We start from the raw sequence: 23648 nt of genomic DNA, 5'->3' as shown, positions 1-23648 counted from the left end.
TCCGCACGCTGCACGTAGTAAAAACGTGATTGCAGGCCTAGACTGAACAATTTCTAGGCATAATGGCAAGGGAAGCTGACCTAGTTGCGCCAGATCTTAATAGCCTTGTCTTTGCCGCCACTGCCGATCTTTTGTCCATCGGGACTCCAATCCACGGCAAACACCTCGTCTTTGTGTCCCGGGAGATCCATCTTGAGCTTACCGGTGCGCAAATCCCAGATCTTCAGAGTGGTATCCTTGGACGACGACACCAGCATACGAGAGTCTGCGGAGAAACAGCATTGGTAGACTGCACCCACGTGGCCACGGAAGGTGGTAATGAACCTGGTTATCATGTTAGCAATAGATACAGTAATCGAAGAGTGACTAATCGAGGAATGACAGTAACTCACTTTCCGTCACGACCGTTCCACAGCTTAACGTGGTTGTCGAATCCAGCCGAGGCGATATAGGCCATGTCCGGTGAGAAGGTGACATGGTTCACCTCCTTCTGGTGACCCAGCATACGTTGAACGGGCTTGCTAGAAGTAGACGGCTCCCACAGGTACATCGTGAAATCATCACTAGCCGAGACTAAGCGCTCGACAATGGTGTTGTTCACCGTCGCCGCCTCCTCGAACTTCTTCCGGGCCGCCGCAACCTTCTCAGCCTCCGTCACAGGGACCTTACCAGTGTGGTCATGGTACGCAGTGCGAAGCGCAAAGTCCGTCGACAGCGCAAGGTGATTAACCCGGTGGGCATGGGCCGCCAGGGTCTGCAGCAGGGTACCATCCTTCGGGTTCCAAATCTTGATCGTTTTGTCGTGAGACGCAGTATAGATCTTGCCAGTACCACCCCATTTCACACACGTGACCGACGACTTGTGGCCGGTGAGCACATGGTCAGTTACCCTCGAGACAACGTCCCACACGCGCACTGTTGAGTCCTTTGACGCAGAGGCCAGACGCGGCCGCCCAGACTCCTGCACGTGGTAAGGCTCCCACGCCAGGTTCGTGATCCACTTCGAGTGGCCCTTAAGGCCCCCGCCTAGTGCCGCGCCCTTCTTGGCATCCCAGAACCGCACGGTGTTGTCCATGCTGCCGGTCGCGATCATGGCGCCGTTCGGCGAGTATGCGACGGCCAGCACCCAGCTGGTGTGGCCCTTGAGCGTATGTGCTGGGGTTCCAGTGTCGCAGTCCCAGATGCGAGCTGTTCCGTCTCCGCTTCCGGAGACCATGGTGGAGGATGAGATTGGAGAGAAGGATGTTGCTAGGATTGCTTCGCCGTGGCCCGCGATGGAAGCCGCGCATCGCGAAACGGCTTTCACGCGGAAAACCGCCTGCGGTGTGTAAAAGAGAGAGACTGTATCTTCTGTGGTCTTAATTCCGGGTTGGAGTAGCGAGTGGTACACATCGCGGAGAATGTCGATCGTTTGTTCTTCTTTTTCGGAATGATAGGCGAAGCGGTACGGTACTCGTCCATCGTCCTCCTAGAGATAACATTGTGGTTAGAACAATCAATTAAGAATTGCGCATATATCGCCGATCTTACATTTCCTTGTAACGTGTTAAGCAAAGTCTCAAGGTTCTTCACGTTCGCATCGGCGACTGGAACTGACACGGCAGGGCCGGTGGGCTGGCCGGTTGCTTGGTCGAAGAATTGAACTCGGATGCTGCCCAAATCGGTCGGAATACTTTCAATCTCCTGCTGCTCACGAGCCTTATCGGCCTGGACGAGCTTTTGGCGCTTGCTGGGGGGAGGATAGAGAGTCGCCATGGTTATTTATTTTTGAGGTTGAGGGGAGGAAGAGAAATTTTGTGACGGCAAAAATTATCTCTCCTTATCTTATCGGCTATCGATTTCTCCAACTACAACCATCTCAGCCAGGTACATCAGGTACATCCGGTCGAGCTCCATCATGTCGGTTTATTCGACGCTGGACTCTTTTGATCCTCCATCTTCCAGAGGTACTACTAGAGGTACTAGTAGACTTCGTACTGCAGGACCGACCACAACAGCCGCCAGTGTCGCCGCACAGGATATCATATGTGCTATCAGTGAATCGCGGGGAGTCTCATCCACCGTTGGCCTTGCGTTTGTCAATCTCGCGACTGCTGAAGCCGTTCTCTGTCAGATATGTGATAGCCAGACCTACGTCAAGACAATCATCAAAATCGGCGTTTTCGAGCCCAGCGAGATCCTGTTCATGAACACTGCCAAGGAGTCGAAGCTCCGTTATATTATCCAGGAGAACCTGCCAGATCCCATTTTCACCTTCCTAGACCGGAGATGGTGGTCTGAGAAGACAGGCCATGAGTATGTGGACCGACTGGGCTTCCCTGAGGAGATCGATTCGCTTAAGGTGACGCTGGGCGGGAACTATTTCGCAGCATGCTGCTTTGCGGCTGTATGAACACCGTGTATATTCTCAAAAGGATCCACTTACATGGCAACTAGGTTCTCAAGTATGTCGAAGTTGAACTCCAGCGGTCTTTCACCTCGCATTCGCTGCGGATTCGGTTCGAACCATCCCAGGGGTCGATGACAATTGACTTGGCGACGATTGTGTCCCTCGAACTCATTCAGAATCTGCAGAATGCGAAATCCAAGGAAAGTCTGTTTGGACTTCTCAACGAGACGTTGACTCCCATGGGAGCCAGACTGCTCCGAGCTAGTATCCTACAGCCTTCTACAGAACGAACCAAGTTGACCGCCAGATACAATGCCGTGGAAGATTTGACCACCAAAGAGGATATGTTCGTGTCTGTGAGGCAGGCGCTAAAGGGCTTCGTTGATGCGGATAAAGTGTTGACTGCGGTAGAGTATCCGAAATCAGCATTGAATACTTCTACTGACGAACTGGCAAGATCATCTTGGTTCCCACGAAACAGACCATGCAATATGTTGAACAATCGGTTAACAATGTTATCATGCTCAAGACCTATGTGTCTTCCATCAAGAAGATATTCCAAGCGCTTGGAACAGCACAGAGCGATTTGCTGCTTACCATACGCGAAGTAGAAGATACACTCCTCAGATATTTCTCACAACTAATAGTCTTTAGTTGTGCGCGCCCGAAGGCCATCGTTCGATCGAGGAGCTGATTAACGCAACCTTGAATGAACATGTGGCTTACCAGTCGAAGCCGCTTGACTTGAGGAATCAGCGCATCTATTGTGTCAAGGTCTGCATTATCAGGTACCGAGGTTATAGACCACTGACCTGGAGTAGGCCGGTGTCAATAGTCTTCTCGATGTCGCCAGACAGACCTACAAGGAGGCGAATGCGGATGCCACAGAGCTGATCGAGAAGTTATCAGGCAAGACAATCCTCGTGATCTTCCACAGACCATTCTGACATATTTCAGAGAACTGTGACATGACTTTAGACCTGAAATTCGACACAGCCAGACAATACTACATCTGTATATCAGCCACGGAGCCACGTCGACTGCCAGACGTCTTCATCAACGTGTACCGCAAGCGAAACCGCATCGAATGCCAGACCCTGGATCTAGTCAAACTCAACCAAAAGATCACCGACGCCCACAACGAGGTGATCAACATGAGCAACCGAACAATCCAAGACCTCATCAGCGACGTGTGCGCCGAAGTATCCTCCCTCTTCCGCGTCAGCGAAGCAATCGCCATGCTCGACATGCTCGCATCCTTCGCCCAGCTAGCAACAAACCATGAGTACATCCGGCCCGAACTAACCTCCACCCTAGCCATCAAAGCCGGCCGGCACCCAATCCGCGAGCAAATCCATTCCAGCAAATTCATCCCGAACGACGCCTGCGCAACGCCCCAAACAAGATTCCAAATAATCACAGGCTGCAACATGAGTGGCAAATCAACCTACATCCGCTCCCTAGCGCTGATAACAATAATGGCCCAAATCGGCTCCTTCGTCCCAGCCCAATACGCCACCTTCCCAATCTCCCACCAACTCTTCGCCCGCGTCGCCACTTCCGACGACCTAGACGCCAACGTCTCAACCTTCGCTGCAGAAATGCGCGAAATGGCTTTCATCCTACGCAACATCCAACCCCGCAGCATGGTCATCATCGACGAGCTCGGCCGCGGGACCAGCACTACAGACGGTCTCGCCATTGCCGTCGCTCTGGCCGAAGCCCTAATCGCCAGTAAAGCGCTAGTGTGGTTCGTCACGCACTTCCACGACCTGGCAAAGATCCTCGCCGAGCGCAGCGGTGTAATCAACCTCCATCTTGCGGCAGATATTTCCCCCGACGCTTCGAAGATGACGATGCAGTATCGTCTCGCCGAAGGCCCGGTTCCAGTCCGGCGGTATGGGCTCGTCCTGGCCAAGCTGGTGGATCTACCGAAAGAGGTCTTGGAAAAGGCGAATGCCGTATCGGGGGAAATGGACGAGCTGGTTAAGCGCAGGAACAGCCCGTCAAGGGCTGTCGCTATTGCTCAGAAGAGGAAGTTGTTGCTGGCGCTACGGGAACAGCTGATGCTTGCCCGGGACCGGACTATGGATGGTGCTGATCTTCGGGATTTGTTGGTTAAATTGCAGGATGATTTTGTCTTGCGCATGACTTCTATCAATACGGAGATGGAGACGTATCTTAGTGGCAGTGAGAGAGAAGAGCATACTGAAGATGGTCTGGACTCGTTGGTTCGGGCATCAGAGGACCGAGCTTTGTCTTCGCCGGCTCTAAGTGAGGATAACTTGGAAGACGATGGCATGTGTGTGTCTGAGCTCGTTGGGATTGAGTCTGGTCTGGTGTCTGAGTCTGATGGGTTCATTGACGATGATAGTGTGGTGCTGGTTTAAGAGAGAGACCAAGTGAGTACGGATGGTGAGTGAGGTGGACCTGTCATGTTATCCCTGGTTTTGTAGACCCTAGTGTTGTGCAGTTCTTATGTGACTCAGTGGACGGTACGACGGTTAGTGGGGGCTATATCGTACCCTTTTATACTAATGCTACTCCATATGGAAGCCTGGGGGGGGGGGGAATAAAACATGTTACAATGTACTATTTTGTCTACAGACGCTAGATACAACAGAACAATGCAACCAGATCTACCCAAACGTACGACACGTACAAGCGCTCGCTCCCCGTCATGCGTCAATCAAACAAAGGGCCAAAAGGCCCATTCAATGTAACAATTTTAACCGAAGTGGAACAGGGTCTGCTTTCCCTTATTCTTCTTCCCCTTCTTGCCACTTGACTCAGCGTCATTGCTAGGCTCGGCAGGAGTAGAGGTACCAGAGCTCGGGTTCGAGCCCCACGCATTGGGGGCAGAGCCACGGTTATCGTTCCAGCGGACAGTACCGCGGGTCAAACCAGCCATGAGAACATTGGGCTTCGGTGCTGCGGGAAGAGCAGGGAAAGCACTCGCTCCTTGGGCAGCAGGTGGAGGCGGCGCACGACTGGAAGATGGTGCTGCAGATGACGGGCGGCTGACGGGGCTTGGGATGGACGGGCGAGAGAAGGATGGTGGCGGGGCTGTTGATGCCCAGGGGGTAGAAGCGGCAGCTTGGCCACGACGGGATGAGGAGCCTACTGCGGCGGAGAGGGGAGGGAAGGGGTTGGAGGGGGCGGTTGGGAGGGCGCCGCTTCTGCCAACGGCGGAACGGGAGGATCGGGCGGTGGATGACTTTAGGCGGAGGACGCGCTGGCCGCCGGTGTTGGCGGTGCCGGGTGACATTCCCGGTAGGAGGCCGCCGGGTCCTGGGAGGGCTGGATAATCCTCGTTGATGGCACGCCAGTCGTTCCAGGATTGGAGGAGACCGGAGCGTTTGCTTTCGTCTTCGTAGATTTCGGCAAGCTCTTTGATGAGTTTGCCCAGCTCGGCGCTGGATGTGTCGAACAATGAGAAGAAGGCATCGATTAGCTCGGTTGCGGTGATTGTTGAGCTGCGGTAGCTCGATACCCTGCTGCGGAATTCGGCGAGTTTGGTGGTTTCATTGTGGAGAAGGTTCGAGGCGCGCTCAACAACTGCCTGGTGGCGCAATCGACGGGTCTGGTCTTGTGGGGTGGAGGCTGAATTGGCGGAAATGCTGAGGCCTTCGAATGCCGCGGAAGGGAGAGGTTGAGTGCGCGCGGACTGCGCTGGAGTGGCAGCGGCAGATCGCTCTGGGGCACGCACGGGTTGGACATCGTCTCGAGTGAGTTGGCCGCCGAAGTTGCGGGTTGAGACGGATTGAGAACTCTGGATAGCCATCTGCCGCTGGTATGCAACTTCAGCACGGGTCATTGGCTGTGCACTGGACATTGGAATTGGCTCAGAATTCGGATCACGTCCTCGGCCGGCACCGCGACGTTGGCGTTGCTGTTGGTAAGGAGTGCGCATATTATCGAACTCAGCCAGATCAACCATTCTCGCGTCTCGTCGAACGTCCTTAGAAAGCCCTTCGGGATGTGCCTCGAGCTGATGTGCCTTCAAGTCCATTTGTGTCTCAAAGACCACAAACTTTTTCTCCAAGCATTCCTTATCCAGGCAGAAGAAATGATCCTTTTGGAAGTGCTTTTCAAGTGCGTTGTAGTCGATGTAGTATTGCTGTTGACGGTGAGAAGAGCGGCGGTCACAGATATGGCAACGTTCGTGTCTATCGCGACAGTGGGCGTACAGCTCGTCGTCGCCATAGAACCTCTGACGACAGAACCCACATTCGGGGTGTCCCTTGAAACCACTCTGATCTATGGCTCCAGGCTTGTCATCGCCAGACTTCTCATGTTTCCGTAGCTCCGCCATTGTGAACAGTTCATGCTCGTGGGTGAAGACCTTCTTGTTGCGAGTACAAAGATCACTGTTTGCAGAACACCGTCAGCTGCTACTTCAATATGGGGGCAGCTCATGCTTTCAACATACCACATAACCTTGCCATGCTTGCTTTTTACATGACGGTGCAAGTCTGGCCATCCCAAACAGGCAACATCGCAGTCCTGGTCGGGACAGTTGTATCGCAATAACAACACTGTATCTCCAAAGATCTCGTCATTCTCATATTCAATTCCAAGATTTTCATCCGTCCGAGCGAAGTCCTTCTTCTGGAAATCCTCATATCGCCGCACTGGGTCATCTGTGAAGACCACGAAATTCGATTCGGTCTGATATAGAAGTTAGCATGTGAACCATATTTCCAAAATAGAGCAACTTGGCTTGTAACCAAATGAACCCCAAGATATCCCATACCCTGCAATGCGCGCAAGCCTTATTTTTGTACAATGCCCGCAATCGAAGCGCACAAATGTGACACGTCCGATGATTGCAAGGCGAGACGGAGGTATGTTCGACCCGAGAAGCGCAAATAAAGCAGACTTCTCCATCATCCGCATCATCGGTGGCCACCTCTACCTGTTTTTTTATCGTGGGCGTCGCCGCAGGTTCCGAAGGTTGTGTATCCTTAGTGCTGGTCTGATCGGTGCGAGTTTGTCGGCCGGCATCGCCAGCGCCACGACCTCCGCCGCGGGTGCGAGGCTTAGCACGTCGTTCGCCATCGCCGGTATTTCGTTGAGAGTCTCCACGACCGGCGGGAGCTGCCCCTCCGCGGCCGCGGCGACGCCCGCCACGACCCTGGCTGGCTGAATCTTGGGGAGGGGCCTGGTTGTCGGCCATTGCGGGGAGGGCGAGGGATGACACGGTAGGAGGGAGGTTCGGATCTGCGTCACTTGCAGGTAGGCTGGAGCTGTGCTCTGGGGTTGGTGGATTGTAGTAGGGGGGAAGAAAGCCAGAGTAGAGAAAAAAGGTGAGCGGCTGACTGATCCCGCATGCCGCATTCCAAGGATGAGAGATGAGGGTCACTGACCATTTCCTTTTGACTCTTCACTAAATATGCGAGTTTGCTTATTTCTATGCTCTTTGACAATGGTATTGGCCTATACTAAGGTTATTGGACACAATCACCTGACACACATAATTTCTGATGGGCTGCAGCTTCGAGGCACGTCGCACTTCGCTCTTATTGACTTTGCACTACAGTTTACAGCGCTATTGAGGGTCATTGACTTCCAGACTCCAGTAATAGCCGCCATGGGGAGGTGATATAGTTGTTGATATGCCTCAACATTACGGCTAGATGCAGATATCAAAAGGGGGAGCATAGGGGAGTTCAGAAGTTACTGCCTCAGATCTCTTATAGAGGCCGATGACATGCTTTCCAACAAGTCTCGATCGGCGCAAAAAACGCTTTTAATTACCAACTACCCATATTATATCACATTTCAATTGCGCAATTTCGTTCCATCAAGTTATAGGAGTTCAAAAGGCGACACTGGCGAAAAGCAGAGCTCCGGAGACGAGCATCGCACCGAACGCAGGGACCACAGAGCTGGCGCCACCATCTTTGTCGTCTGCAACTACAAGTTGACAATTAGCCGGCTGTCTTCACGCAAGACTAGACTGGAGCAAGAGGCACGACAAATGCTTACCTTCCTCGGTGCACTGGCTGGCAAGATCAGTAAATCGTTCCGAGAACGCCATGACCTTGTCGAAAGCGTCCGTCAGTTCCTCGGCGCTGCAGTTATCTGTAACACATGAAGACAGGCTGTCGGCCGCGGCACTGAGGTCACTTGTCGATTTGCTGACACCACAGAGACATTTCACGGAGGCTTGGTCTGAGCTTCCGCACTGGTCATCGAGACCCACGTCGTTGTAGAAGTCGTTCGTGCATTTCTTCAGGCATTGGGGGGCGTCGCCCACTACGTCGTTCCAGCTACTGAAGTCGGCGACGGCGACGGAGGCGAGGCCCAAGACGGCAAGAGGGAAGAAGCGCATGATGAAGTCTGGGGGGATACAGAAAGAGTGTCAAAATGGTGGAGTTTGGAGAAAACCTATACGGAGCTAGGTGGACATGGCTGCGGTCCAGTCCTGGCTTATATACTTCTTCAATTTCCCAATTTCCGTCTTCCTGTGTAGAAAAGTCTCCTTTGGGTGGAGTAACGCTTACGCCCGCCTCAACTTGTCCACGAGAGGAAGTGCCAAGGGACGATAATCGCCTGGCGGGAATTATGATCCAGTCAAAGAAGCGCTGAGGTAGGGTATATACGAGGCTGAATGCTCCTTGACAACGAGTCTCATTTCAGACGCGGGTGGTCGGATGTTGGGCAAAACTATCAGAGACGATCGACAGACTGCGAAGCTTCAACGTCCTTTGTATGGATGGTGAGACGATAGCTACTTCCCTAATTTCCTGGTGCGCTGTAATTTTCGGCCACCAAACCCTTTTCCAGTCCCACTCAGCGAGTTACAGCCACCCAAATACGAACCCCTTATTGGCATACTCTTGGCAAGGCATTTGTGGTGAATTGGTGTGGATAAAACCTCGTATTTGACACAGGCAGATCATACAGGCTCTGCTTAACCTTGCCTTTCGTGATCATTGGCCGAGAGCCTCAACACGTAGACCTGGGGTCTGGACTCTGGGGATAACTCGGAGACGAATACGAAGAGGCCGCTTAGGACGACAAAGTACTAAGAATGCACAGTGTACGGAGTACTTCGGTCCCTTAAGATCCTCTACCTAATATACAGGGCTTGGCTCCAGAGTTCAGGGCATGGCATGGCCACATTGCTATGAGAGCAAAGTCCTCCAGCCGTATACTCATAGGTCTGCAGGGATAGCATGGCAGCAGAGCCCAGAGAGCTATCAATACTCATGCTGTTGTATGATATACATGACTTGGCCTATGCACATACATCGAGGGCTGTTACCATCTAAAGAGATCACCTTGTAGGTATTCAATTCAAGGACATCGAGAATGTAAAAAATATGTGGGAGGCTAACCAATCCCCGTTGGAGAGCAAAAGCAAGTCAAGAACAAAAGGATATGGTGGAAGGAAAAATGAAAAATGCTCAAAACCCACGCTAGCATCCCCATGCATCGCAAAAGAAAGTACCATGAAAGACCAAGGAGAATCGTTACAAACAGGACTTACGTAGGAGCCTGTTCCTCCATAATGATCGAAGCCCATCTGTCACCAGATCCACTATTCATCGACGTTGTACAGATTCTGGTTGAGGATCTTCGTCATAGTAAACATCTGGACTCGGTCCTGCTTGAAGACGGCGCGCATGGCATCGTCGCATCGGATTTGTCGGCGGTCACTAGGATCCTGAAGCTCATGCTCGCGAATGTACGCCCACACCCTTTTGACGGCTTGGGGTCGCGAAAGCTGGGCGAAAATCAGCAGGGTACAATCACCAATACAAGCAGGGCAAGTAACTCACCGTGGTTTCACCCAGGAGCGCGGCCAAAGGTTCAGAGAGATTGTAAGGTTTCTGTAGAGAAATTAGCATGGCTCAAGAGCTTGCGAAGAAAGACATCGGAGACATACGTGGAATCCAGTATTTCGGTTGACCACTCTCTTTGTCTCTTCGCCTGATCCGATATCTGAATCGTCTTCTGCCTTGACCCTCTTCGAAGTCTTGGGCTTGCTCTTCTTAATGACAGTTCCACGTCGCGAAACACCACCCCCTCGAGTGGGTCGCGCGCGCGAATTTTCCTCGGCTTGCAGCTTGGCTGCGAACGCCGCATCCGCGTCGGTATCTGTCTCGACCTTCGGTTTCTTGGCAGGCGGCAACGCGGTTCGGGGCTCGGGACTGGGGTCGCTTGAAGCCTGGCGCTTCACGGGAGATGACGAGTGAGGTGGAGACGGCGCTGCAGCTGAATCGCCGTCTTGCTGACCGTTGTTCGAGCCAGTGTCCTCGGGCGACTCGCCCACACCCTTCTCTGCGGCGTAACGATCGAATCGTTCCATAATCAGCTGCTTGAGGAGAGGCTTTACAAGAGTCAGAAACGGGTTTTTTTTGCCAGTGATGATACCAAATAGCTTTGAGCTATTCTTGCGCGACAAAGAGTGTTTGGCTGACCTTCTGTGGAGTGAGGTCATAGCCGACGGCATCCTGGAGGCCTTTGCGAATCCGCTTCTCTGAGATGGTAGTGAGGTCGCTTTTGGATAGAATGTCGTCTATAATACCAATATACTTGTCGCGAACACCAGGGGCCACTATTGCGCAAGGTCAACAACAAGTTTGAGGCCATTTGGAGAACCGGCAGTTAGCGCCGGGGCAACGCCGAGGTAGCTTACACGACATCTTGTAGGTAGTAGATAACGGAGATAGGGTGCTTATAGTTGCAAGTGCGAGCTGAACTGAGACCTGAGGTATCCAATTGAGGAAGTCGTGTAGTGTGTAGATAGTGTGGTGGCCGAGGGAGAGCTCGGAGTTGTCAGGTGGGCTATACTGAAGTCGCACTGGCGCTTAAGACTGGCGGGGCATTGAAGAAGAAGGCCAAGTGAGATGAAGGGGAGGGAGGGATATAAGTATGAATAGAATATCAGACAAAGTTTTAATGAGATAAAGAGCTCACAGCAAGGTATTTGATATGAAAGAAAAAGTGAATCCAATTGAGAGCGTCTACAACTGTTCATCATGATTGACGAAGCTGGGGAAGCTGTGACTAAGCATCCCAGTCACATGATATTAAACGCCTTGACACCTGAGGCCTCAACCAAAATCGTGAAGCTGACTCAGTGCTGAGTCAGTCCGCACAAAGAACCCGCTTGGCCGCCGCGATTTGTTTCTGCCCGAAAATCCATCAGCGGACTGCACCGATCTAATTTTGCTCCGAAACCTTTAGACGCCTTCGATATACCCATCATGGCGCCCAGTTTCGATACCCTGTCCGAGCAGGACCTCCACGAGGAAGAGGAGGAGGAGATTGATTTCTCCGGTGAGTACAAAGATTTCTCGTGGTCTGTGTGCCCCTCTCTCTGACATTCGAGCCCACAGATCTCAAGGAGCAATATGAAGTGAAGGTCGAGGAGGGACTGGATACATTCATCGTCATCGATGGCCTCCCCGTTGTGCCCGAAGATAGCCGACAAAAGCTCGTCAAGTTCTTATTGAGAAAACTCAACTCCGTCGGCAGCACCTCCGAAGATGCGGTTTTCATGCCCGTTAATGACAAGAAGATGACCGAAGGGTGCGTACCGGCATACTTTACAGAGCGACGGGGGAATTGTGGATGGTCTCTAACTTTTGTTGGGAGGATATAGGTTCGCCTTTGTGGAATACGAAACCCCGGAGCAGGCAGTCGCGGCCGTCAAGCAGCTGCACGGTGTCCCCCTTGATAAGAAGCACATTATGGCCGTGAACAAGTTGATGGATATCGAACGTTATGGTCGCGAAGGTCGCATCGATGAAGAATACAAGCCACCCGCCCTGGAACCGTTCAAGGAGAAGCCGCACCTGCGCTCGTGGATGGGAGATGCCAACGCCCGCGACCAATTCGCCCTCTACCGCGGTGACAATGTCGGTGTTTTCTGGAATAACAAGTCGAACCCGCCTGAGAATGTTGTGGAACGCCCTCACTGGACACAACTTTTTGTCCAATGGTCCCCCAAGGGTACCTTCCTTGCCTCCGTCCACCCCCAGGGTGTCCAACTTTGGGGTGGCGAGACATTCACGAAGCAAAAGCAGTTCCCCCACCCCTTTGTGCAGTTGATTGAGTTCTCTCCTCTGGAGGGCTATTTGACAACGTGGTCCGCACGCCCTATCCAGGTTGAAGAAGGTCAGCCGGTCTTGACCTACGAGGAGGACGGAAAGAACATCATTGTCTGGGATATCGAGACTGGAAAGCCCCTCCGTTCATTCGTCTCCCACGATTTGGCTGCGCCTGTCGAGATCGACGGCGAGGTTGCGCCCAAGAAGAAGGTCCAATGGCCCGCTTTCAAGTGGTCCGCGGATGAGAAATACGTTGCTCGTATGCTCCAGGGCCAGTCTCTCTCTATTTACGAACTCCCCAACATGAACCTTCTTGGACGTACCTCGGTGAAAATTGAGGGCGCTATGGACTTTGAGTGGTCACCTGCCACCGTCACCCGCGAGGGTATCAAACAGTACGAGCAATTGCTCTGCTTCTGGACTCCTGAGATTGGCAGCAACCCCGCCCGTGTCGGTATGATGAGCGTGCCCTCAAAGGAGGTTGTTCGTACCCGCAATCTGTTCAACGTCTCTGACGTCAAGCTGCACTGGCAATCACAGGGTGCCTATGTCTGCGTCAAGGTCGACCGTCACTCTAAGTCAAAGAAGTCCCTGGCCACCAACTTGGAGATCTTCCGCGTTCGCGAGAAGGGTGTGCCTGTCGAGGTTGTTGACAGCCTTAAGGAGACCGTGATTAACTTCGCTTGGGAGCCCAATGGATCACGATTCGTCGTTATCGCCAACGGTGAAGCACCAACTGGTGCCGCCGTCCTCCCTAAGACCTCCGTCTCCTTCTTCGCACCTGAGAAGAAGGGCCACACCACCGGTAACTTCAAGCTGGTGCGCACTATTGAGAAGAAGACCAGCAACGGCATCTACTGGTCGCCGAAGGGCCGTTTCGTCGTTGTTGCCACGGTTCACTCCCAGACCAACTTCGACCTCGACTTCTGGGACATGGACTTCGAGGGTGAGAAGAATGAGGCTGAGAAGGATCTCGCTGCCAATCTTCAGCTCATGAAGACCGTCGAGCACTACGGTGTTACCGATGTTGACTGGGATTCCACTGGTCGTTACGTTGTCTCCAGCGCCAGTGTATGGACTCACTCAGTAAGTTTTGATCTAGTTTTATTTTCAATATTGAACCATATGCTAATACCCACGATAGATGGAGAACGGCTGGAACATGCACACCTTCTCCGGCCAGACCCTCTCCGAGAACCCCACCGAAAAGTTCAAGCAGTTCCTCTGGCGCCCGCGCCCTGCCACTCTCCTCAGCAAGGAGGAGCAGAAGCAAGTGCGCAAGAACCTCCGCGAGTACTCAAAGGAATTCGACGAGGAAGACAAGTACGCTGTCGACATCGCCAACACCGCCGTTGTCGAGACCCGCAAGCGCGTGCTCAGCGAGTGGGTTGCCTGGATCCGTCGGGAGAAGGAGCTCCTGGTCGAAGAGAAGGAAGCCTTCAGCCTCCCCGAGGACGCAGATACACCCAAGGCCGCCCGCGACGCCCGCCCAGATATCGAAGGCCAGGGCGACTCCGTGGTGGAAGAGATGGTCGAGGAAATTATCGAGGAGACCGAGGAGGTCATTGGCTGATGAATCTATCTTTTCTTTTTTTCGCAAATAATGTGTTTCCCTTTGTTCCTCTTTTTCCCCCTGTTTCTCTGCTGGCGTTTCGCGCTTCTGCCTGAACCCAGCCTTCTGTCCCCCTTGTGTTTCTTATAGGTCCCTGGGCGAGCCCAGTAAGGATCGGGACATTCCAAAAATCAATAGATCGAGCGGTGCGCCTCCCGATGAAATGTGCAATGTGGATAAGCATGAGAGATGGCTACGAAACCAGTTCCTAGCATTCAACCTTGTATGGCTGTATTATTTCATTAAAAAGAGCATTAACTATAGAACCAACACAAAAGCCACAAGACTCATAACTCAAGCGTAAAGCACCGTCCCAATACACACAGCACCCAACGCTACCAGCATCATCCCAAACGGCGAGTCCAGCCCAAACCGCTTAGCACCTCCAGTAGACTCACTCAGACTCCCCATAGCACTAGACGTCGCAGCACTCGTCGCAGGCGACATCTGCGACAAGGACGTAATAGAAGCCGCCTCGGCAGACGACAACGACAACGTCGTCGTCAACGCAGCCCCCAACACCTCAGAACCAATCGACGGCAAGACATTCCTCCTGAAATAGAGATTATTCTGCCCAACCACATTCCCAGGAGGCGAATACTCGCAAACGACATACCACCCCTGAGCCCGAAGCTCAGCCCGCTTAACCAAGCCCCCATCTCCGCCATCTTCGTCGTCGGCAAAGCGAGGCGTAGTCACCGTCCCTTCCGGGACATGATCATCTACTGGCACATCTCGTTTGCCATTCGAATTTGAATACCCACAGTTAACAGCAGCACAACCAACCTGCGTCGTCGCCCTCCACACCAGCTGCGTGAAATGACCTGTTTCCTCGCTGAACCCAGTCGGCAAGGAAAAGTCGTACTTGGTGCGTTCTTCGCCCCAGGCTATGACGGCTGCTGAGGCGTTTGCGAATCCGTATGCGAGATTCTCGCCGTAGGGCCCGTGCTGGACTGATATTAGCATGCTTTCTTGGGGGTATTGCCTTTCCTTTTGGGGTTTCATTTTCTTGTTCGGGGTATGTGATACATACCGAGTGTTGCCAGACACAGCTCTCTGCCCAGTTACGCGAGTAATCGGCCAAAGTATTGTTCCATGTTAGCGGACTGGCTTGGTGCCAGGCGCGGTACTGATTCGTCACTCGCAGTACGCTGTCTTGGAACTCGCTGGCGGAAGTGTAGGATGGCGAGAGTGGAACTGTCTGTGTTGGTGCGGGTAGTGTTACCGTGATCCAGACGGTTTCGACGGCGGTCGTGGGTAGGGTTTGTGTAGCGAGGAGGAGGATGGCTACCTGTAGCCATCTTTTGGTTGGGTTGTTGGTTTGGGGCATTTTGAGTGTGGTCTGGGGGTTGTTGGTTTTGGTTTTGAAGGTGTAGACAAGGTGGTTATAGTAGGATGAAACTTGTTATTGCATGGTGAGGGAAGATTGGGATTGTGCTGCTGGATGATGGATCATTCCCCAGGAGCAGAAGGCTCCGATTCCCAATTAGGAGGGTGTTGCAAGGTGTGACGATTGTCCTTTGAAAAGTCTGGTGATGCAATAGTCTCCGGTATTGTTCGGATGGTTATTGTCTTGGCTTAGGCAGTCACTGATACTTATTGTTGTGTATAGACTTTTGTACCTGATATAGGATCAATGGCACAATGGGGGTATCTAGGCAAGCAACCGTCAGACTGACTATTCTTCACACTTATCGAGGGACTTACTCAACGCCGGAATGATCGGCCATGAAGAAGGTTCCTGAGGAACCAGAGACAAACAAAGTCAAAGTCATCTTGACCATGTTTGAGAGTGCAACTTGGCTGGGAAGCTGTTGAGTCGGAAAGTCAGGATGTCCGTTTCAGGTACAAGGTTCGCGTTCCAGCAACCGCCGGCGTTGACGTCAGGCGGTTAGGGCTACGGATTTCGGTAACAAATAGAACGACAAGCCAACAATAACTCTTATTCTAGAACCTCTGGGTAAATAATGGAGTCGAATGTATGGAACCTCGAGTTTCGTCTCGTCTAGGTATCTTTGTCGTTTCAGTAGCTCTAGGCCTGAATCAGACAATGGGACTCTTCATTGTTCATACTTGATGCTACTGATGTGATTCCACGAGACAATACGCATGTTGTACTGTATTTATACATCACTCGCTATGCAAGTCATGGGGGTATCCGTATCCAAAGTTTACATCACATTGCAGCCAATGCCATACATAGCTCGTTCCACATCTCGCCTGACCTGGTACCAATCAGCCCGACGTTCCGCGAATTCAATGACCTCCTCCACACGCCAGATCCCATGGAACCGATCCGCATCGGCGATGACATTCGCCAGCTCCTTGGCGTGGCTAGGATCGATCAGGTATATCTGCACAAGCTCGCGGAACGCCGTAAAGTAAAGGAGGAGCTCGTTGTTCCGCAGTGTCTGGATATACTTGAAGTAGTGATTCATATCGCTGAGTCGAATTTAGTACAGTAAAAAGGACTGGAGGAGCTGAGAACATCAGTACGTACCTGATCAGCTTGAGAGATCCCTCCACGCTGACACGTTGACGCTTGAGGTGTTTACATAAAGCCGTGAAGAGGCGCAGTCCAACTTCTTGGTTGAAGACATCTAGTGTACTCTTGTCGGTGCTGCCGACTAGCATCTGGGTGTGTGATGAAACCACGTCGACGACAGCGATGGCCACTTCGCTGACACCTACGTCCATGGTATGTCGGTGAGGATCCGAGGAGACACCAGGGTTGAAGTCGGTGGCTAGTTGTCGGGTTGCAAGGATGTAGTCCACCTCTTCCATGAGGACATCGATGCCCTTGTTCAGTCCGGCAGCGACACGTTCATCGAGCATCTGTTCGAACTTTTTCTTCTCTTTATTGGCAGGATCCAAGAAATCATTCCTATCAGTCAATCTCATGCCGATCAACTCCTGCTCGTAGAACACATCCATCATCTGCAGAATCAGATCGCCGACATTGACTAGTTCGAGGAAAGTGACCAGGGGCTCAACCCCAGATTGGTCACGTTCTCCTTGTTCGCGAGGTCGGTAATCCGATAGATGGCTAACGGCCTTGTCGAATCCGACGATGACATGCTGGTGTCCCAATATTCGCAGCAAGGTCACGAAAATTGCCTCGCATTGTCGCTTCGCAGCAAGCCCGAATTCGCCCCCGAGTCGGACAAATTGAGCAGCTCTTTCCAAGCTGGACTTGGCGGAATGGACTAGACCAAGTGCAATTTCGATACTAAACAGTGAGCGGATGCCCTCCATCTTGGACTTCATGATAGCCGCTTTTGCTGCCAGCTCTGTCGTTGGGACTTCTTCGACTGGCACTGGGGCTGGTGCTATTGTCGAGAATCTATTGGGGCTCTTGGGTGGGTGAAACGGGTTACCACTGTCGGCTTCCGTCTCAACTTTGGCCTCTCCGTTTGATTTGGCACTGGAAAAGCTTGGTAAAATGTTTACCGGCATCATGATCACTTTCTTGAAGGAAGTGAGGAAGTCGCGTTTGTCGGCTTGGCGGTTGACATTTGACATCAAGAAGGACTCTGTCGAGGCCGCTTGTTCGGAGAGGTGGCGGTCCCACTCACTCACTGTAGTTTCACAGGCCTTCTTGAAGAAGTCAAGCTCTTCTGCCAGATATAGATCAATGTGTGGCTCATAAATCTTGATCACAACATTATCCAGATATTCATCGTACTTGGCATCGGAGCTTCGTACGGGCAGCAAAGCCTCCGAGAGATTCATGCATTGAACGAATGTTCCCGAGATTGCGGTGAGATACGACTCGGTGCTGACGCGGTGCAGCTCGTCGAAAATCGCGGTGAGGAAAGGGTACAGCACATCCTGGCCGACTTTTGACATGAAGCTTGATGTAACGTCCAAGGCTGAGGGGAAAACGCGGTTCATAATAGAGATCTCATCATTAAAGGCGACACTGAGGCGTGTGAAAAAGGCCTGTGTCTGCTCCATCTTGAGCTGGCCTGTCGATCCATCAATACAGGCCGCAACGCTTCCTAGCTCGGACTTGCGAGTCACCAGGTGATTGTGATGGATAAAGAGGTCCACGGCAGCTTGTCCGCCATTGAGTGTCCACAAAATATGGCCGTATCTGCGCATGGTCCCGTCGATGTCGTCTGTTTCGTAGCCTTGACGGAACTCTTTCAACGCTGCTGTCTCAAACATCGAAACGGTGCGCTCTAAGCGATCCACTCGCTCATCCCACCCTGGTGTCATGTCAGATTTAGAAAATGCCAGCAACTGAGCCAGTAACTGTGCTTGAGCCTGTGGATGCTTGTATTTCGTGAACACAAGGTTTTCCAGTGATGGTCCAGAGCGCGCGATGTCTTCGTAAAATGGCATTAATGCCGCATGTATCTTGCCATACTCCTGACGCGCCTCGCCGCGAATTGACCTGGCCTGTTTCAAAATAACCAGGACAGGGTCGTCCACGATATCTTGAATGGTATCAGGTTGCGATACCGTGCCCAATAATTCAATTTTGTCGAATCCATCAGATAACTCTTTCAATCCATTCGAGGTCTCGTCGTTCACGGTGACCGCAGGTACTGTTCCATCGCCCGTCTCAGCCTCCTCTTGTTGCTCGACCGCCTCCATATTGGCCACAGTTCCAAACATCAACTCAGCATGCTTTCTCGCGTCCGCTTCGTCCCAGCACCCAATTCGTTTTAATTTGTGTACCCATCGTGTGTCGTCATAAGCCATCTCATGCATGAGCTTGCAGGATCGTGCTGCTCGGATCAGATCAACGGGGCCAACGTGGTCGAGGATGGAGGATACAATCTCTATTTGCTCTCTTGTCAGTATATGGGTCTCCCATCACAGGTCTTCATCTCACGCACCTGCTGGAAGGGCAGCTCTCGAGATGTCTTCCATTGATGCCATGCGCAGCGAAGCCAGCACATCTCTGCGCGGCTGCACTGTGGCCGTAGGCCCTTTTTTTTGCTGACATCTTATATTCTTGAACTCTTCATCGAAAATAAGAGTACTCGTGGGTCGCCTATAGTTTTGAGGCAACCCCGGACGCGCTTCAAGCTGTCCTGTGGGGTTCTGGAGAGTGGTGCGGTCTCAGTATCGAGCAGACACAAGGTCTTCGGGGTCAATCTGATTTCGAAATCTCATGTAAACATCTTCATCCAATCACTTCTGAGCTTTTCAACTGCAACACGAGAACCACACTCCCATCCACGATCCCCGCGCACGGACAGGGTCCAGGGCCGCCCACAAGCCGGCAGAATGTACACCGCTCTCCCACATGCATCTGTCTTAATCCGTACCTCTCAAGCTATGGATCTGCTCAATTGGGAAGAAAATAGTGAATCTGAATATGTTTTACCCTCATAAGTCCTTGAATGTGATGCTTGGATATCTCGGTAGAGAGTGGGAATAGTTTGAGCGGGAAGAACCCTAGGTAGTGCTCGTTTGATCCATACTTGTAGTAGTCAAATATATACCTCTGCATGCGGAATTCCACACTCAACATTGACGGATTTCTCAATTGCACTTAAATGGAGCCAATGGAGTTCTACAGATAACTTGCACACATTTGAACTTCTTTTCACAATACAATTTCACGTCGTAGATCATCGCCGTAGTGATAGGCAGCTACCAAGATGTAGGTTCAACAAGTATAAACGAGAGAGGAGAAGCCGAGGCCCTCACCAGCAGTCCTCCATATGGAATGTATTAGACTTGGAAGAACAGATTGGTGTATGGATATAGTCAGTACCTAAGTAGTATCTATCAATATAGTTCGTAGTTTACCAGCTAACTTGTTATATCGCCGTTCAGTGTTAAGAATACTGTTGTTCCGGTGATGCGTGGTTTTCTCGGTGAATCCCGGGATGCGCACAACCGAAGCAAAAACCATGAACAAAGGACGTGAAGAAAGAGGGAAGCTATAGATATAATAGCTGGTCTATTGAAATATAATAAAAACACACAATTTATATAGATCGCCCATTGCCTGTCAGTAGAATTGGTGGTGTCTCCGAGAGTCGGGTTGCTAGCGTGGCCGGGAGCCAATCAGAGCAAGGGGGTAATCATCAATGTCAAGTTTCTTCGACTTCGACCTCAACTTCCAGCACCTCTCTCCTGTACCATCCCACCTCTTCTCTCCCCCCCCCACCCACCCCCTCTCGCTTTGGCGATACAGCATAAGGTCCCGTCCATTTTCAATTGCTTGGAGGGTTAAAATTCGTCATGCTGGGACGTTCGATTTTGCGCGCGTCCAACAGGGCCACTGCCAGCCAGACCCTCGGGAAGTCCACGGTACGCCTTCACCCCCATTGGCCTATACGGAAAAGGACAATCGACTCTCTGAGCCTCCGTTGGGTTACCGAAGGGCTTCTTTGCTAATATTCACCAGCGTGCCTCTTCCACCTTCCCCGGAGCCGGGGCCGCTAGCTCCCCCTTCTACCTCACACTCACTGCTACGCTCGCAACCGCCGCCGCTGCCGGTTCCACCGCATGGTACTACCACCTTTACGGCCAGGAGGCCTTCGCCATGACACCCGCTGAGGAGGGGTGAGTGAACCACCCCAGGAGGATCGCCGAACTTGTGGCTTCGGCGCACCGAGCCGAGGATTGTGCGATCAAATTGAGAACAATGGTTGAAGCTAACGATCAATCTTATTTAGACTTCACGCCACTCACTACCCCTGGGTTCACGAGCGCTTCAACAAGACTTTCGATCACGCCGCGTGAGTGACTCCTCCTAGAGTCACATTTTTGCTCTCACCACACATCATACTAATTTAATCGCAGTCTCCGCCGTGGTTTCCAGGTCTACCGTGAAGTTTGCGCTTCCTGCCACTCCCTCACCCGTGTCCCATGGCGCTCATTCGTCGGTGTTATGCACACCGTCGATGAGATGAAGGCTTTCGCCGAGGAGAATGAATACGACACCGAGCCCAACAACGAGGGCAACATCGAGAAGCGCCCCGGCAAGCTTTCCGATTACATCCCCGCTCCCTACCCCAACGAGGAGGCTGCCCGTGCTGCCAACGGTGGTGCTCTTCCTCCCGATCTCAGCTTGATCGTCAAGGGCCGTCACGGTGGCTGCAACTACATCTTCAACCTGCTCACCGGTTACCCCGATGAGCCCCCTGCTGGTGCCGCCGTCGCCGAGGGCATGAACTTCAACCCCTACTTCCCCGGTACCGGTATGTAACGACTGACTGGCATTGTCGATGTTAAGCACCTCTAACTGTGCGATAGGTATTGCTATGGGCCGTGTCCTGTTCGACGGTGTCGTCGAGTACGAGGACGGCACCCCCGCCACCACTTCCCAGATGGCCAAGGACGTTGTCGAGTTCCTGAACTGGGCCGCTGAGCCCGAGATGGATGAGCGCAAGAAGATGGGTACCAAGGCTGTTGTTCTCCTGACCGGTCTGTTCGCCATCTCCGTCTGGGTCAAGCGCTACAAGTGGGCCCCTCTCAAGACCCGGAAGATCGTGTACAGCCCCCCTATCGGCCCCCGCCGTTAAATGTTACAGCACCTTTGTTTTGAGTGGGAAAATGTGAGAGGCCATTGAGGCCGGTAGGACTCGGGGAACCAATACCACATCCCCGGTCTCGATGCTGGTACCTCATGAGAAGCCTCTCTTTTTCGTCATTTTCATGTGTCTATCTATTGGTCGCTGTTTCTCTGTTTTGTTAGAACGCTCCCCGAACACCTGTATCTGTATCCTAGATATACTCTTTTTTTCATTTCCTTTCGAAAACTGTGTGCTCGAGGAGTCCTCTGAATTTAATTTCTTTTGTGATTATGAGACGAGATCTTCCGGCCACTCTTGGGAAGACTGCATGCGGGCTATGTCATTGGCATAGGATATGGATCATATGGTTCTCGGCAACGAGACAACGAGACGAGTAGTACACAGCGACCGTATATTGATCTAGTCTATGTGCAAATAACTACAATGTATATAGCACAAACCGGTTATCACTGTACACACTGTACATAGCAGCCTGGAAACAAACCTCAGGCCGGGGTATCATCCAGAGTCCGCTCGCCATCCCCAAAGACCCTAGCGAAAAAGCCATCATAGCTTTTCCACAGCCCCGAGAACATAACATTAGCCAAAACCACCACCCACGGCGGACTACGACCATCAGGACCAGCGAAGATCCTCCCTAAAGCCATCGTCGTAAGAATTCCCGGAGCCCACATAACCAAGAAAATCACCTTCCCAATCTTCTGCCGCGTAGTCGTAATATGGAAAGTCCCAATCTGCGCCAGATATTCCTGATAAGAGATCGGCAGATTATGTTCCGCAGCACCAGTCTTAATCAACCCAAGATACCTGGCAGACGGCTGCGCATACTCAGGATCCGGCCGGAAATGCAAGCAAATAGTATGCCACCACTTCAGCTTGGGACCAGTCGATGGCAGCACAATACCCTTCTTTGATTGCGATCTCAGTCGCGCATCATCCGCAGCCGGCGAGAGTAACGTGTGTGCTTTGAAGGCGGGTGTATCGGGGTAATCGGGGACGGGCGCGGAGGGGTCGTAATTTTCAGGAAAGGGGTGACAGTCGATGACGCCGTCGCGGTAGCCACGGCCACCGCCTTCTGTCGCGATGATCTTCGCGTAGTCGGCTAATGTTACCTCGTAGACGACGCCGACGAGAGGTTTATGCCATCGGCGCTTGTCGCTCTCGAGTGGTGCTTCTGTCTTGCTGATCAGCGTCGCTTTTTCTGATAGGTATTCGGTGTCTGAGGTGTCCGTTTCATCTTCGATATCGGTATTGGATGTGGATGCGGCAGTGGAAGGGACGTCTTTGTATTGCGTGCCGGCGAAACAGGGCTCTGCATAGGGTATCCCTGGCAGATCGAAGGTGAGTCTGAGTTCGGGGACGAAGACGCAGATCTGCGAGATGGGTCTGATGCCGCGGACTCCGCGGAAGGTCTTGGATGCTAGATTCGAGCCGTAGGCTAGGTATAGAACTGTTTCCTCTTTGGCGCCTGTGTCTGACACTGCTATCCCGTGTTCTTGTTGTGTAGAGATCTTCTCTTGGAGGGTTTCATCTTGATCGAGGGAAGCGGCGAAGCTGGATGCGCGACGGCGGCGGACATTCGTTGTGGGGATTGGAGTGGTATCGATTTCGGCTGGCTTGGCTAGAGGGCCCAGGAGAAGGTTTTTAAGCCGGTCTAGAGATTGGGTTGCGCTGAACCAGAATCTAGTGGGCGCTTGTTCCTCAGGCGCGGATTGTATCATGTTGGAGAGTGATCGCGCAATATTGGAGGTGGTTGATGCAAGCTCTGGCTAACTACTGCCTATGGAATTAGGCGCGGACCTGCATGGCTTATAAAAGGCTTATCTCCGCGGTTCGGACGAATCAATTCGGCGAACCAGATCGAATCTTGGAATGGTGGAGATTACCAAGATTATTAATCACGGAGTCCGGGTCAATTGCACGGCCGGCGAGCTTGAAATGAGGCTGTAGTTCTTCAATCAACAAACATGAGTGCCCTACCAGTCCCGCAAGACATTGGGTACCCCCTTGATCCAGACTCCAGAGACGTTCTGGGAATCCGTCGACCTATTCGAAGCGGAGAACCAGACAGAGAG

General features: G+C 52.3%; 10 protein-coding genes across 10 annotated transcripts; 3 read left to right on the top strand and 7 right to left on the bottom strand.

Annotated features, from left to right (window-relative positions):
• Positions 1-80: 80 nt before the first annotated feature.
• Positions 81-1755, bottom strand: N7515_002048 (Ribosome biogenesis protein Rsa4; the record flags this gene model as incomplete). Its single annotated transcript, XM_056662792.1, has 3 exons — positions 81-324; positions 393-1468; positions 1531-1755. The coding sequence occupies 3 exons, from the start codon at positions 1753-1755 to the stop codon at positions 81-83; spliced, it is 1545 nt and encodes a 514-aa protein (XP_056524905.1).
• A 142-nt stretch (positions 1756-1897) lies between these two features.
• Positions 1898-4779, top strand: N7515_002047 (MutS family protein MSH4; the record flags this gene model as incomplete). The annotated part of the gene is made up of 7 exons (XM_056662791.1): positions 1898-1946; positions 1998-2386; positions 2437-2796; positions 2847-2996; positions 3044-3163; positions 3211-3298; positions 3347-4779. 7 exons carry the CDS (start codon positions 1898-1900, stop codon positions 4777-4779), a joined length of 2589 nt encoding a protein of 862 aa, XP_056524904.1.
• Positions 4780-5117: 338 nt separating this feature from the next.
• Positions 5118-7568, bottom strand: N7515_002046 (E3 ubiquitin-protein ligase HEL2; the record flags this gene model as incomplete). Its single annotated transcript, XM_056662790.1, has 3 exons — positions 5118-6734; positions 6851-7060; positions 7146-7568. The coding sequence occupies 3 exons, from the start codon at positions 7566-7568 to the stop codon at positions 5118-5120; spliced, it is 2250 nt and encodes a 749-aa protein (XP_056524903.1).
• Positions 7569-8210: 642 nt separating this feature from the next.
• Positions 8211-8726, bottom strand: N7515_002045 (uncharacterized protein; the record flags this gene model as incomplete). The annotated part of the gene is made up of 2 exons (XM_056662789.1): positions 8211-8308; positions 8381-8726. The coding sequence occupies 2 exons, from the start codon at positions 8724-8726 to the stop codon at positions 8211-8213; spliced, it is 444 nt and encodes a 147-aa protein (XP_056524902.1).
• Positions 8727-9938: 1212 nt separating this feature from the next.
• On the bottom strand, positions 9939-11046 carry N7515_002044 (SWIB/MDM2 domain protein; the record flags this gene model as incomplete). Its single annotated transcript, XM_056662788.1, has 5 exons — positions 9939-10124; positions 10180-10230; positions 10287-10730; positions 10822-10958; positions 11040-11046. 5 exons carry the CDS (start codon positions 11044-11046, stop codon positions 9939-9941), a joined length of 825 nt encoding a protein of 274 aa, XP_056524901.1.
• Positions 11047-11610: 564 nt separating this feature from the next.
• On the top strand, positions 11611-14029 carry EifCb (translation initiation factor eIF3 core subunit b; the record flags this gene model as incomplete). The annotated part of the gene is made up of 4 exons (XM_056662787.1): positions 11611-11683; positions 11743-11935; positions 12009-13542; positions 13601-14029. The coding sequence occupies 4 exons, from the start codon at positions 11611-11613 to the stop codon at positions 14027-14029; spliced, it is 2229 nt and encodes a 742-aa protein (XP_056524900.1).
• A 333-nt stretch (positions 14030-14362) lies between these two features.
• On the bottom strand, positions 14363-15398 carry N7515_002042 (putative extracellular SCP domain protein Pry1; the record flags this gene model as incomplete). The annotated part of the gene is made up of 2 exons (XM_056662786.1): positions 14363-15016; positions 15102-15398. 2 exons carry the CDS (start codon positions 15396-15398, stop codon positions 14363-14365), a joined length of 951 nt encoding a protein of 316 aa, XP_056524899.1.
• An 841-nt stretch (positions 15399-16239) lies between these two features.
• On the bottom strand, positions 16240-18949 carry N7515_002041 (uncharacterized protein; the record flags this gene model as incomplete). Its single annotated transcript, XM_056662785.1, has 3 exons — positions 16240-16510; positions 16569-18858; positions 18916-18949. 3 exons carry the CDS (start codon positions 18947-18949, stop codon positions 16240-16242), a joined length of 2595 nt encoding a protein of 864 aa, XP_056524898.1.
• Positions 18950-20275: 1326 nt separating this feature from the next.
• On the top strand, positions 20276-21561 carry N7515_002040 (ubiquinol--cytochrome-c reductase catalytic subunit CYT1; the record flags this gene model as incomplete). The annotated part of the gene is made up of 5 exons (XM_056662784.1): positions 20276-20344; positions 20442-20599; positions 20713-20775; positions 20840-21237; positions 21293-21561. 5 exons carry the CDS (start codon positions 20276-20278, stop codon positions 21559-21561), a joined length of 957 nt encoding a protein of 318 aa, XP_056524897.1.
• A 497-nt stretch (positions 21562-22058) lies between these two features.
• N7515_002039 (uncharacterized protein) lies at positions 22059-23294 on the bottom strand (the record flags this gene model as incomplete). The annotated part of the gene is made up of 1 exon (XM_056662783.1): positions 22059-23294. One exon carries the CDS (start codon positions 23292-23294, stop codon positions 22059-22061), a length of 1236 nt encoding a protein of 411 aa, XP_056524896.1.
• Positions 23295-23648: the final 354 nt, after the last annotated feature.

Source organism: Penicillium bovifimosum (assembly GCF_028826915.1).
Source record: "Penicillium bovifimosum strain IBT 22155 chromosome Unknown utg000002l_segment0_segment0, whole genome shotgun sequence".
NCBI lineage: Eukaryota > Fungi > Ascomycota > Eurotiomycetes > Eurotiales > Aspergillaceae > Penicillium > Penicillium bovifimosum.
The sequence above is the reverse complement of the archived record's forward strand: the minus strand, read 5'-3'. Positions and strand labels throughout refer to the sequence as shown.